Below are 14,749 nucleotides of genomic sequence, written 5' to 3' on the forward strand. Positions count from 1 at the left end.
TTATTTTTAAAAAAATTATTTTTAACATAAATATATTAAAATAATATAAAAACATTAAAACAATATTAATTTTTTTAAAAATAAAAATAAAATATTTTTAAAACACGCAACTTTAAAAATTCAGGTAGTGAGATGAAAACTGCTTAGACAGACCCCAGTATCTCTCTCTCACATTCTCAGCAAGCAAAAGCAACGAGGAAGGATGGAGACAGAGAAAACGAAAAAGAAAGCAGCAGCTCTCTCGCTTCAAGAATTCATCTCCATTACGTCTCCTTTGCTCGATTTAGAGAAGGTTTCTTTCTTCCTTTATCTTCTTCTTCTTCTTCTTCTTCTTCTCCTCCTCCTCCTCTCCAGTCTCCATTATTATCTATTGCTATCCTATAAATTTTTTTTCATCGTTTTCAATTAAATCAAAAGTGAATAAATTTAATTATTTATTTATATAGGAATCAGAGATATCAGCATCTATTGGTTCAGGCGCGTTAAGAAATTTAGATTCTGCTCAGAAGAAAGGTTCTACGATTCTCAATTTGAAGTGCGTTGATGCTCAGGTAAATTACTAAATACTTTGTTATTGTTTAATTTTAATTTATTTAAATTTAAACTCAAAATCTTTGAATTATATAATAGACAGGTTTGATGGGGAAGACGCTACTGGAGTTCCAATCTAATAAAGGAGATGTTTTACCTGCTCATAAGGTGAGCATTTTATTTTTTAATAACAGTTGGCTGTAAATTTGATTTTTTATTGCGGCATTTTTGTTTATAATATTTTTTTTGGTGTAGTTTGGCACACATGATGTGGTTGTCTTGAAACCGAACAAAGCTGATTTAGGATCCCCTGCTCTTGGTCAAGGTGTTGTTTATCGGTTAAAGGTAATAACCGGGGATTTGAAATAGAGGTTCGGGTGATTACAGTGTTTGTTTTGGCTATAAAATATTGTTTGGTTGATTGGTGGCAGATATTTTTGTTTTGGATATTGAACAGGACTCGTCTATTACTGTTGCTTTTGATGATGTACCGGATGAGGGTTTAAATAGTCCGCTACGATTGGAGAAAGTTGCAAATGAGGTACATTGTTTTAAATTTTCTAAAGATTTCTTGTTACAGGCTTTGCGTGACAAGCTAGTGTGGGATAAATGTTTGTGCGAGGTTATTGTTTCTTGGTTGCGGCGTAGAGGATTTTATTTCATTCATTTGATTCTGTGAGTAGTTTAGTCCTGGATTATGTGAACCATATAGTAGGTGAAATTTGTGTTGTATTTTATCTGCCCCCTGTAAGCTTTTTCAGTCTTGTGGCTGTAAAAACTCCCTTTTTGTATGCTTTTTTAAAAGAAGTCAAATGATGTTTATGTGGTGCTTTTGTGATTACCATGGTGAAAGCAGCTGCAAAAAAGCTTCTAACCAAAGCATGCCAAAGAGTGCTTTTGAAAAATCAGATATAATAAACAGGCTCTATACCTAATGGCTTGTAAATACAAGTTATGCAGTCCGATAAATGAATGAGAGAAAATGTAATCAGCTTGTGGTCTATTTAGGGATTTATTTTAGTTATCCTGAGGACTGCACTTTTTCGAATTATGATAGTTGGGTGAGATTGCTGTAGGTTTGGATTTCTTATGCAGGTGACATATCGGAGGATGAAGGATGCCTTGATTCAGTTGAGCAAAGGTGTGCATAGAGGCCCCGCTGCTGACTTAATTCCTGTTTTATTTGGAGAGAGACAACCAACAATGTCAAAAAAGGATGTTACATTCACCCCAATTAACTCCCACCTTGATCACTCTCAGGTGTGCAAGTGCATTCTTATAGTTCTTTCTACTGCCTATAAGATGGCTCCTCAGTTCTTTATCTTGTTCCTCATTTTAAGATAACTCAAGGTTGCCACTAATATTAAATCTGATGGGAATGAAACATGCTGGCAATAGTAACCATATGCACTCTCCCTGATAAGATCTAGCCTTTTATTATTCTGTTTCAACTTTACGTGAGGCTCTCTGTGCATGTGAGTATGGCTTCGTGTGTGTGGATCAATCTTACTGTATAATCAAATGAGGAAGCAATGGTATTTTTATGAGCAAACTCTCAAGCAGTTTACATCATTTCTGAAATATATTCTCTTATTAGAAAAGTTAAACCAGGTGCTTTTTGGTTTTGAATCTTGCATGTTACTGGCTGTATTTCATGCTATTCAACAAGCTAAAAAAATTATTCTGCTTGTTTTCTTTTTCTGTCTTCTCTCTCTCTCTCTTTTTTTTTTGGGGGGGTCAAGAAAGATGCCATTTCAAAGGCACTGTCATCAAAGAATGTATTTTTGCTACATGGACCTCCTGGAACTGGAAAAACCACTACTGTGGTGGAAATTATCTTGCAAGAAGTGAAAAGAGGATCGAAGATTCTTGCATGTGCTGCTTCAAACATTGCTGTCGACAACATTGTTGAGCGACTTGTTCCTCACAGGTATGTTGATTCCCTAATGTATGGGTAAGTAAATTAAAATTTGGAATCTAACCTAGCATTAACACAATTATAAAGATTTCTTTTGCAATCCTAGTAGTGGTCCTTACTCAAGTTAAACAATGCGATTATGAATTTAAGATCTAATTTGGACCCCCCCCCCCCAACAAGTAAAGGTTGTTTGAGCAAATAGGAACTAAAATCTTTGAACTGCTGGTTTTTTTTTCCCTTTCTCACAGTCAAGCTAGTTAGATTAATGCTGAGTAGTTCTTCTGTGCTGATTGTTCATTAGTGTCGTCATGGGTAAGTATTACAAAAATTTCTCATTCTCATTTTCCATTCCCTTATCAGAGTAAAGTTAGTGAGATTGGGGCATCCTGCACGCTTGCTACCTCAAGTATTGGACAGTGCACTTGATGCACAGGTATACTAAGATATTTGATGTTTGGAAATAAAAAAATAAATAAATTGAATTTGAGGTTCTTATCTCCATGATCATCTACTTGAGGTACATGTGCTCTTTCATTCAGGTTGTTCACTTATTGAATTCATATTTGTACATTACAAAATGTTGGGATTTGGGATTGTCTTGAGGATTCTTGTGGTAGCATTTGGGGATAACTATCTTTATTTTTGTTTGCTTTCTTCAAGGAACTGAACTTAATGTTTACACTTATTTCTTGCTTGATAAGTTGTCATTTATCAACATCTATGCAGTTTGCCATTTATCAATACACAAACCTTCCTCCATGTTTTCTAGTTGTGGATATGATAATGAGGAAGGAAGTTCCTTTGTTTACCCCAATTTTCTTCCAAAGTGGATAGAGCACTCTTGATGTACAGTGATTTTTTTCACATACTACTTCCTTACATTTGAGTTATCATGTTTTTCTTATGCATTTGGTTCTTTGCTGTTAGGTTCTACGGGGGGACAACAGCGCTCTTGCAAATGACATTCGGAAGGAAATGAAGGTAGAGATTCAGATCTTAACTTGCTCCTCCAAATATATCTTTATTTGCTATTTCAGGAAATGGACGGTTTGTTTCCTGTGTTTATACAATTAATCCTTCCCCACAGGACGCAAGTCATTATAATTTGCAGAAACAAATTTTGATTTTAAAGCAGAAAGGTAGTCTGCATTCATTTTTTTGTGATAGTTTTTTGAGGCCTTGCATGGTAGATGACAAGAGTCATGGCATCTTTGAAGCCGAGGTATTTAGACTAGAAAAGGGGATGAATAATTGAAGTATTCATTCATCAAGTTAAATGTAGAGGGTTTGCCTGGTGAAGAGTGAAACAGTTGAAGGCTATTTAGAGTGCTCTCTTTAAGAGTTGAACTCAACCAATCCAACTAAGCCTAGTCACAAACTATTTGAAAAAAATGGTTTTTTCCTGTTCTGTTTATTAAGAAATACACAACTTTGTTTTTTCTTATGAAAATAATTTCGAATGTGGACACAATTTACTACTATTTCAATAGAGAATAATACTCTCACCCATAAGGCTGAATGATTTTAGCTCTAATGCTATGCACATAAAACCTGTAGTTTAATGTATTTAATTAGATGTGAAGAAAATACTTCTACTGCAAGGTTGTATTTGAGTTTGAACTTTTATAGCGTTGCATTAAAATATCATAGATGTTGAATGGGAATAGATGTGATTCTTACAAGTGCTTAATCCTTTGATGCAAATGGGAAGGCTACAGATGTCCTCAGCAACCTCATGTAGATGCATCCTAATTCATATATATATATAAAAAAAACAGTTGTAATAGGCAAGGAACTTTTTTCCTTTTTTTTTGAAAAAAAAAAACAAAGAAAAGAATCTTCTCCTTTGCTGCAGTCTAAAGTAGTTGGCAGTAGCTATAACTTCCAGAAGGATTGTGTATTAATACAAAACTAAAATATCAAGAATTGCTACCAGAAAGGAAAAGGGAAAAAAAACCCTTAAAAATAAGTATGTTAACCTCTTTCTTTCTTTTTTCAAGTGTAAGCTTCTTTTTGTGCTTCCATAATTTAGTGAAGTGCCTCATATTCCCCAAATATATCTCCTCTGCATTTATTCAGGCATTAAATGGAAAATTGTTGAAAACCAAAGATAAAAGCACAAGAAGAGACATACAGAAGGAACTCAGGACTCTTTCAAAAGAAGAACGTAAAAGGCAGCAGTTAGCCGTGATAGATGTAATTAAAAATGCAGATGTGGTGTTGACGACTTTGACTGGTGCATTTTCTCACAAGCTGAATACTACTTCGTTTGATTTGGTGATTATTGATGAAGCTGCTCAGGCACTTGAGATAACTTGCTGGCTTGCTTTGCTGAAGGTACAATATTACTACAGTTATAAAACTTGTATTTGCACTTTCAGGGAAACCTGGGTATGCAGGAATTGAACATTTGCTAAACATGTAGGTATGCCACTCAGAACATAGTACAGTCACTATCTGAGCATTGGGGTGACCAGCAGAGCCAGAGAGGCTATGCCTCCTCCCCACACACATTCACCAAGTTTCCTATGGCTGCCCAAGTCCCATTAGTTGAGTAGAGCCCTTGTATAGAAAATACCCTACATACCCCGCCCCCCCCCCCACACACACACGCACACACACACAAAAGGGCGTGGAAATTGCCTTAAGACTTCCATTATTCAGAGTCAAATAGGTCTTTAAGTCTTCAAGATCTTGGTGGGGCTGGTTATCTCCTACCATGGCAATTTGTTATTATCTTTACATGGTTTGTAAAGAATACAATGTTTTCAAAGACATGATATAAAATGAGTGTTTGTGCGTAAGGGGTGCTTTATCCTTCAAGGTCTTTTGGGTGAAATCTTTAGAACAAAAGTCAATGGACATGATCAAATTATATCCGAGTCCAATCTAACATTTAGAGCTGGCTGGTATTAACATTACAACAACCACTAAATGACATGTGATCATTTCTTCAGGGTTCAAGGTGTATACTTGCAGGAGACCATCTTCAGCTTCCTCCGACCATCCAAAGTGTTGAAGCTGAGAAGAAAGGGTTGGGAAGAACCCTCTTTGAACGCCTCACGGATCTGTATGGAGATGAAGTCACTTCTATGCTCACTGTCCAGTACCGCATGCATGAACTAATTATGAACTGGTCATCTAAAGAGCTTTACAACAGTAAGGTGCTCAGATCATCATTAGGTTTTGGCTGCATGATAAAATTATTAGTAAATAAACCAAAATTGTTGTGATTGTGTAACAGTGTTCATCATCTTTTTTTGGGTCTATGATGTTTATTCTAGATCAAAGCCCATCCGAGTGTTGCTGCACATATGCTTTTTGATCTTGAGGGTGTCAAGAGATCCTCTTCTACAGAACCGACCCTTCTTCTTGTAGACATAGCTGGGTACGTAGTATATTGTTGCAATATGCTAAATAGTCTTTGTTTTCTTAGAGGTGGTCAGTGCACATGAAATTGCCTGTATCTTTAAAATGCTTCAAGAAAACAGAACTTACTCCTTTTAATTGAAATATTAGAAGATTTATTTATTTCCGAGTGAAAATAAATTTCAAATCAAATCAGAGCTGGAAACAGTTGAAGTATCAGGAGAAGTGAAGTTGATTGGATTTTATTCCCAGATGATATCAGGAGGCCTTCTATGCTAGGAATCTTTTTTCCCCTTTTCCTCTTCCTTTAAATTAGATTATAATTGGTTCACACTTCACACTTCACACTTCTCTGATCCAGGTGTGATATGGAGGAAAAGAAGGATGAAGAAGATAGCACAATGAATGAGGGAGAAGCTGAAGTTGCAGTGGCCCATGCAAAGAGACTTGTTCAGAGTGGAGTCCAGGCTTCTGACATTGGAATAATTACTCCTTATGCAGCACAGGTATAGAAGTGTATATCTTTTGAGCATTTTTTTTTTTTTGTTATGTGCTTCTAGATAAGTAGCTGCTAGGCAAGTGACAATCTGCTCTATGCACATTCTCAATCCCTGGGATAGTTTGGCCTTATATATGCTGCCACTGGTACTGCAGGTTGTCTTGCTCAGGATATTGAAAAACAATGATGATAAGCTAAAGGATATGGAAATCTCAACAGTGGATGGTTTCCAGGGTCGAGAGAAGGAAGCCATCATTATTTCAATGGTTCGATCAAACTCAAAGAAAGAGGTATTTTAAGCCTCTTCAGTACGCCTTTTTGTTTCCTTTTAGATTTAGATTTTTAAGATCAGTTATAAAGATTATATAGCATCTTTAGCTGTTGAAACTTGGAAACTTTTCCAAAACATTTCAGGTGGGGTTTTTGAGTGACCATAGGCGGATGAATGTGGCTGTGACACGGGCAAGAAGACAGTGTTGTCTTGTATGTGACACAGAGACAGTGAGCGGTGATGGGTTCTTAAAGCGATTAATTGAGCATTTTGAGGAGCATGGGGAGTATCTAAGTGCATCAGAGTACCTCAATGAATGATCAAAGATAGCTAGGGAAGAGGGTATTTTTAAACTGTTGGAGATTATCAAATGGCTTGCTAGAAGACATTACTTGGAATTATTTTAACTATTTGTATTTGGATCAAAGTAATCTGATAGTTGATCAGAGCATATTTTGCTTCTTTTAATTTATCTAATTATCTGGAAAAGATTATACTTTGTATTTTTTACTATAATTTTGAAATAGATAAAAATCTCTTGTCCAGATATTCTTTTGCATTGTAGGTAATAGGTTTTCTGATAAATTAAACTACACACAGGAAAAGTTTTATCATCATATGAAGTGATAGGCATGGAATTGTGATAAATGTAGGCAATTCTGATTGTGTAGTTGGGGTTTGAACCTTCTCATTAAATCAAGAGAAAAGGAAAGCCTGAAAGAATGGCTTCTCACAACAGTCATAATCAATGAGGAATTTGCTTCGCAAGAGAATTTTTATTGAGGACTGCATTCGCATATAATTTTATATGGGATGTGCTGCATGAGAAGCATTTATATCTTCTATTTTTCTCTCTTGTCTTTGCGTCTTTTCATTGTCATTGCTCATTGTTTAGTTCTTTGCTTTAGCAGACCTTCACGGTTCAACTGTTGGTTAGCAAGTAGCAGCCTGATCCTTACTTCCAGGTAAAATTCTGACTACTAAGCTCATTTTTTTTCTCTCTTGACTCACAAATTAGACATTTTTAGGTTTGATCCTACATGTGAGCACAGATAATGAGAGGGCTTGTTGATCAATTTATTACAATGAACTGTGAAGGTCTGCTAAAGCATAGAACTGCGAATGTGAAAAATCTACCTTAAGATTATTATGTCCATCAATGATCTTGTAACATGCTTCCTTGTGAATTCCCCATGTTGTAAAGCTAGCAAAATTACAGAAGCACAAATAAACCTAGCGCAGCCAAAATCAGTCGAACAAAACATTTGATGAGAGTTCACATCAGCCATGGGTCAAAAAGAAACTTAGTGAAATGCTATTATCATTGCAACAGTGAACTTCCCTCTACCCAACCCTTGCTACTATAACTTATACAGCAAGCCTCCTCCTCCTCTCTCTCTCTCTCTCTCTCTCTGTGGTAAGGTCAAATGCTTTCTAGTCTGATCTATGTTGCCAATGGAAATGACTAACTACTATCACAGAGCAATTCAACGGGCAGTAGATCTAGAGCAAACTACAGTATGGCCTAATTAAGTGAAAACAGACATCCTAGTTCCAATCAAGTAGGCAGCAAAGTTAGCTTTCATTCTTCCTAAATCATTTTATCCTCCTAGAAGTTCCAAATGGAAGTTGGGAAAGCCAGCTCTTTTTGGATGTCATAAACTGGGAAACTATTAAATTCCTCTCCTTGATGATCAGCAATTCCATGCATTTCAATCAGTGAATCCCAATCGAAACTCTTGTCTGCCAAGGCTGTAAGTTCGTTTTGATCTTTTTGTGAAGATTCTGGCTCCGTGAAATGTTCATCGACATCATTGTTGTCTGGCCGATTCTCTTCTTTCAGTATGCCCAGCTGCTGAAGGAACTCGTTTAAATCAATCTGTGGTTTCTCGTCATGATTTGTTAGCAGCATCTTCTCTGATGATATCTCCTCATCTTTCTCTGCTGCAGAAACATTTGCAACATGGTTTTCATCACTTACAATCATGACTTCAGTTCTGGATTCAGAGGAAGAAGAGCTAGAAGCAACAGAGGATTGATTGAGGGGCCTGTTATTCTTGAGTTCTTGGAGCCGCTGATGGATGACATGAACGCTAGGCTGTGCATGAATATTAAGCAACCCACAAGAAGGAAACATTGAGATGAAGTTATTGGAAGGAATCCATTTGAACTTCTGTGATTTGTTGGGAGGGCTAGAGTTTGGCTGAAGGTGAGGTAGATTAAGATAAGCATTTGGTCCATACAATCTCCTTGCAGCCTCATCGTAGGCCATGGCAGCTTCTTCCGCCGTGGAAAAAGAACCCAACCATAGTCTTGCTCTCTTCTTGGGTTCCCTTATTTCTGCCACCCATTTGCCCCATGTTCTTTGACGTACCCCTCGGTAGTCACACATGGCGTTTTGAGGACCACCTTTGCCTCTTGTTGGACCTTTCTTCCACGGCTTCAATGGAGATTTTCCGCAATTCTCCATTAGAGTTTTTAGGGTGTGAAAGTAAGCTCAGTGAGGGGGTTTTGAGTGGGAGTAGGGACTTGGGGAGTGCAAAAAAACGGGTGGAAAGGCGCGGGATATGTAGTGTGAGAGAACAGCTTTGGTTTAAATGTTGTCACGCTGAGGAAGAGTTCATGCCCATGTGACCGTTTGTGAGTGTTAGATAATTTCAAAACTCGGACTTTTTTTAAATTATTTCGACGGTGGCGTTTTCTATTTTTAAAAACCTTTTAATGACAACATGTCACATCTTGTATGGATGGAAGGAAAAATGAGATCACCATGCTGGAGTGGATGGTGCAGGAAGGAACCAAGTTAGCGAAGCTGTACGAGCAGGAATAAGTTGACGAAAGCAAAAAAAGTTAAAATGGATACCTAGACTTTCCTGCCCAAAATGTTGGACAACGCTACATAACCAAATTCCCTCTTATAATCACAGGGTGGTTGAACTTTAAAAGTCAGGAGGAAAGTAAATGCTGCTGGAGCTTGTCCTTCACATTAAACAGACTCGTGAAAATAAATTACAAGCCTGTTGATTTAAAACAAAAAAAAAATAGTAATATGGAATTGCTTGAAAGTAAACTAGTTGTAAGAAGTAATTGGTTACTTTTCTATTTCCTTATGCAGTCTCGATAATCAACACTATAACGTCGGAGATGAAAAATTATTGCATTAGTCGAGTTTACCATCAGCACATGGATCCCACTTAACTTCATCACATTGAAAGATTTTTTTTACGAGCAATATCTCCGATTTGTCTTATCACTGAAAAAAAATACATTTAAGATCACCCCAACCAAATATTTATATATATATATATATATGATACCAAATGCTGTTGAACTTGGCACTTAGGCGTGTGCGCAAACAGAAAAAACTTAGCGAGAGTGAATGATAAGATTGCGTTGTGGTGGTGACTGGAATTGGGTCATGAACAGCTTGACTGCCTTTTGAGTGATGACGCATACAATAAAATCCACCTTGCATAGCCATCACTATCTGACTTCCTTTGCCTTGGATTCTACAAGAATTGGATTTTTACTTGGAGCAAGCCCCCCTCAACATTTTTCATTTTCACGTGCCCTATTTCACATGTTGTCCTGCCTTGACGACCTGATTCCCGAGACTCTAACCTTTGTCCCATGTCAAAAGCTCTGTGTCTTTTGGGTCAAGTACTACTTAAGTAACTGTAGCTACCTATGCTCTGCAAATTATCAAAACATGTCACGTGTAAAGTAGATCGTGCTCTTCAACTTGCCCTATTCCTGTCACGAGTGGATTTTATCATTCTTCACTCATGGTTCTAATGCTTGCACGACAGTTGCCATGATTTACTAATGACCAAGCAAATATGAAGGCGTCTATAATGAAAATAACTCACATGGCAATCAATGCAATGAGACCATTCATAATGCAGGTCATCTCAGATATTTCTCCAGAACCTTGCTCACTGCAAAGAAACCTGTTTTAAGCGTAATGTGTTCAATTCTTGCAAATTGTCAAACAAGTTGATGATTTGATTGCATTAGCTCTTCATGAAAATGAGCAGCTCTGGGCCCTTAAAACAGAACAAGAAGACAGACGTGATATCCCCACAAAAAAGAAAAAAAGAAAAAGGGAGTAGAAGAAAAGGAAAAACAGATGCGTTCTGGCCCTCATTTCATGTAGGTTCTCTGTTAAGTGATCCAAGGAGATGATTAAGGTATGTCTTCTCGTGAGGACAGAATTGATTCCATTCATTAACGCACGCAAAATTTAGCTGTAACATCTTAAGATTGGATGCAATATGTTCAGTGATAACAACACAGATCGTCCCAAAATATTGATCACGTGTGCTCATGACCCAGCCAACAAGTTTCATGCTTCTCTCACGTTTACCATTAACTCTATACAGGAAAGAGCAAGGTGTAACTTAATGCACACAAGTTTCTTTGATCATCAGAAAGAATCCTGACAAAAAAGTGCGGCTGAGCAGACCCAAATATGAGAACACGTCCATATAAGCAAAGTGATGAGGCTCGCAAAATTTTACTTGAATTTAGGGCTTACTTTGCACATGTTCCTCCATTTATCCTTAAGGTCTATTGTTGTACGGCCACTCAAAAACACAGAACTACCATACTCCAAAATGTCCTTCCATGGAAATTTTCCGTCGCTTGAAAATTTCTGCACTCCCTCCTGTAACAGTAAGGGAGAAAGAAATTAAAGTCTGACAGGCCTATACACTGAAGAGCTAAATGCCACAACTATATGATATGCGCTTGTAGAAAAAAGCATATATAATGCACAACCAAGAAAATCACTCTCCTTGCATACTTATAAATGCATTTTACCTAAAAGCATATCATTGAAATAATATTGGTGACAGAAGCATATACGCAAGAAACAAGTACCTTGAGCATCTCCTCCTCCTGAACTGTCCATGGAACCTTTTTCCGCCTCAACTGAGGCATTACAGGGTATGAACTGCAGATCAGAATAAACATTAAGGCCAATTACAATTGTCACCAGTGCGTAAAAGGTTAAAGGTGCTAAAAGGCACCAAGCCTGTAAAATGCTCGAGGCGCTAGGCGCTCACCCAAATAAACCAAGTCGATATGCTATAAATTAAAAAAAAAATGTAATATTATATTATGTTATATAAATCTAAAATATATATATATATCTTTCCAATTAAAATTAGATCATTAGAAAATCTAAAAAAATATATAAAATACCATAACATAGTCATATAAAGTTATATTTTTCACCCTTAAAATAAAATAAGATAGTTTCAAGTAATAAGCAGCCAAGTAGATTAAAAAGCAAAATTAAATATCAGTTGAAAAAAATAGACAAACAGGTCAAAACATAAATCAATTAAAACAAGAAAGAGAAAAATCCAACAGAAAAAGAACTTCGAGCAGGCGCTAGCCTTAAAACTTTGCACCCACTTATAAGGCGCTCGCCTAGGCGGTGCTTCATTGAACTTAACACCTTGCACCCACTCAATGCCTGAGGCTAATAAAAGCATTGGGGCCTTGCCTGGAGCACCTCAGCGCCTCTTGACAACACTAATTGTCACCGCAATCAAATGCCAATTAGCAAGGATGTGGTTGAACAAGGGAGCAATGTGATTTGCACAAACACACACAACAAAACAATAATAGCAAAAGTTGACATAGCATGAAAAGATTGTTTGAAGGTAGTAAAAAATAAAAGTCAAAATTATTTTAGTTCTGGAAATGGCATTCAGAAGAACTATAACCACCCGCATAACACTTGGAATAACTGGAAACTTACCATTGTTTCTCTATGTTTCGGAATTGTATGAAGTAATTAGAAGTTGATGACTTGTCATTTTCATCATCAGAGGTTTCTCCTCCATCGATGTTGGTGGCACAAACAGCTTTCTGTCTTTGTCCATCTTTACTCTGGCTTCCAGAGAAAACATCTTTTTCTTTACACGACTGATCAACATCACTGTCAATAGGATCAACACAAACTTCGTGTTGGTTTCTGTCAAGTCCAGTTCCAGAAGGGTTCTCTCGAACCATCTCCTCCCCCACCTTTTCTCCATTAGATATATGATTAGTCCTAACAGTTGCATCAGGGTGGCACAAAGAATTTGATGGTTTTAGTTGACCACTATGATCAGAGTTATCTTTGTTTTCATTAACAAAGAATTTATTCGGGGTTCCTACAGATGGTGCAGTGTTTGATATTCTAGGTTCAGCACAGTTGATTTCGTCCACTAAGCTATACAGGTGGAGTCCATCCCCAGATATATCTTGTGGCATTTTGTTGGCATTGTGAGCAATCTCGTGCTGATTATGCTGGAATGCATTATCAGGATCAAGACTCTTCCCATGCCTATCCATACCAACACATTCATCATGACCATTCTCTACAGAACGGCTTTCTTCCAATCCACCTTGTGAAGTTTTTTCTTCCATGTGACAATCTTTGTTTTCAGAATCCCCAGTCACTCTTTGAATTGAATCCTCTACCATTTCCATGTGCTGTTGTTGAGGAGTTGAAATGTGTTCCAAAGACTGGTAGTCACATAAGGCATCTTGCTTGAACCTCTTGGCTTGTGGATGAAGATGATCGCCATCATCAACACAATTTTGGTCTTCAAGGTCTCCAGCCAGATTTTCATTAGCCGAACCACTTCTATCCCTCTTAAAGTGTAATGAGTTCCTGTTACATGAATCATCTTCCACTTCTATCCCTCTTAAAGGAATGGAATTTTCTCCAGGAGCATTAATTTGTCCATCAGTATCACTCCCATCAATCCTCCCTGCGGGTGCACCAAGGTCCCCATAATTTGCAGAGATTCTGTTACACCTATCATTTGCATCCACCAGTCCACTATATTCCTTCAATGAGGCATATGGATGAATACCCTCAAGGATTGCATCCTTCACCTGCTTTCCAATAACAAAAATAAAAACAACCACAAACAGCTAATGAGGATCAACAATGTACATTTCTATTTTACAAGGAACTTAACAAAATGAAGAAATTCTCGTTCACCTTTTCCAAAGCGCATTTAGGCATAGAAGCTCTTTTATGCATAATGAAAGGGTGAGTATCCCATTTCAATCTCCCCGGTCCAGCCCTTTTCAGATCTGATACCGATGTCTAACAAACAAGAAACCATGTCAAAACATCTCAAATATAGCCCACTTGAATAACAAGTTTTTATACTATAAGTGCTGCTTCAAATCCAAATTGCTTACAGGTGAAAGCTGAAATTGTAAACAGAATCACCTCTTGCAATATTGATTGAAGTACATCTTCACAACTCTCTGACAAATCAAATGTGACTTTGGGTTCTTTAGAAGGAACGTCATTCGTGGTTCCATTATTATGACAAAAAAAATCCTCTAAGCATCTCAAAGCAACCATTTCCCTAGTGTTTTTCCTCAAATCTTCAGGTATTTTCGGAGCCGCCTCAATCAAATCTGGAACAAATTGAACACAACATAACATCTCAACCACCCACCAAAAGAACCAATCAAAACAACTCACCTACACCACATTTCATTTCAAAGCATATAACTCGCATTTCTTACGCGAGAACATAAAGGGGAAAAAATGGATAAATTCGAGAATGCTGTACACATACCGTGTAAAATCGAGGCCTCTATTTCAGGAAAACTTGCCAGATACTCAATTACCCAATGCCACGCAAGTGTCGTAGCCGAGCTAGAAGGGTCATCCATCCAAGCCTGCTTTTTCAACATTCAACAACAACAACAAAAATCATAGTGATTAAACAATAATTTCACATAATATAAATAAACTAACCATAAACTAGGGTTTCAGCTAATTTAAAGAATGCGAACCCTACCGTGTGAGGGTGTACAGAGAGTAGAGCCAGAAACTAGAAATCGATAGGGAGGAGTAAAACCCTAATTTGATTGTTTGGTTTAAGAGATTGGATCCTGCTCGGGACTCAGGGTCTAATCAAGTTAAAATATATCATTTTGAATTGAAATTGACACTGTCGCATCTCCCTTAGATTTTACTAGGTTAAAATAAGTAACAAGTTGAGTTATCAAGTCATCTAAATTTGACTTCAAAATGGTTCCCAAAAGAACTTGTCTTGAGCCATATATTATATCACAAACCCCAAAATCAAGTTCAGCTAGAATTTAATTTTAAAAAAAAAAATTAATTTTTTAT

At 37.1% G+C, this 14,749-nt stretch overlaps 3 protein-coding genes across 6 annotated transcripts; 1 reads left to right on the plus strand and 2 right to left on the minus strand.

Moving 5' to 3' along the window:
- Positions 1–140: 140 nt before the first annotated feature.
- Positions 141–7,133, plus strand: LOC133690226 (uncharacterized). The gene is made up of 15 exons (XM_062110452.1): positions 141–292; positions 447–551; positions 631–699; positions 787–876; positions 989–1,072; positions 1,627–1,791; positions 2,274–2,461; positions 2,810–2,882; positions 3,377–3,430; positions 4,529–4,786; positions 5,407–5,613; positions 5,734–5,837; positions 6,180–6,324; positions 6,473–6,607; positions 6,732–7,133. The coding sequence occupies exons 1-15, from the start codon at positions 203–205 to the stop codon at positions 6,906–6,908; spliced, it is 1,944 nt and encodes a 647-aa protein (XP_061966436.1). The 5' UTR covers positions 141–202; the 3' UTR covers positions 6,909–7,133.
- A 615-nt stretch (positions 7,134–7,748) lies between these two features.
- Positions 7,749–9,139, minus strand: LOC133690227 (dehydration-responsive element-binding protein 2F). Its single transcript, XM_062110455.1, has one exon. The coding sequence runs from the start codon at positions 9,056–9,058 to the stop codon at positions 8,198–8,200; it is 861 nt and encodes a 286-aa protein (XP_061966439.1). The 5' UTR covers positions 9,059–9,139; the 3' UTR covers positions 7,749–8,197.
- A 1,691-nt stretch (positions 9,140–10,830) lies between these two features.
- On the minus strand, positions 10,831–14,644 carry LOC133688184 (uncharacterized). Of its 4 annotated transcripts, none has more exons than XM_062107583.1 (8): positions 14,415–14,644; positions 14,190–14,292; positions 13,832–14,025; positions 13,595–13,702; positions 12,359–13,485; positions 11,470–11,542; positions 11,126–11,254; positions 10,831–11,026 (listed from the first exon to the last, which is right to left on the minus strand). In XM_062107583.1, exons 2-8 carry the CDS (start codon positions 14,284–14,286, stop codon positions 11,015–11,017), a joined length of 1,740 nt encoding a protein of 579 aa, XP_061963567.1. In that variant the 5' UTR covers positions 14,287–14,292; positions 14,415–14,644; the 3' UTR covers positions 10,831–11,014. The 4 variants fall into 4 exon arrangements, with proteins under 4 accessions (XP_061963567.1, XP_061963565.1, XP_061963566.1 ...); XM_062107581.1 differs by having other exon boundaries at positions 10,831–11,043; XM_062107582.1 differs by having other exon boundaries at positions 10,831–11,254.
- Positions 14,645–14,749: the final 105 nt, after the last annotated feature.

The sequence above is a fragment of the Populus nigra genome, chromosome 3, assembly GCF_951802175.1.
Source record: "Populus nigra chromosome 3, ddPopNigr1.1, whole genome shotgun sequence".
Classification (NCBI taxonomy): domain Eukaryota; kingdom Viridiplantae; phylum Streptophyta; class Magnoliopsida; order Malpighiales; family Salicaceae; genus Populus; species Populus nigra.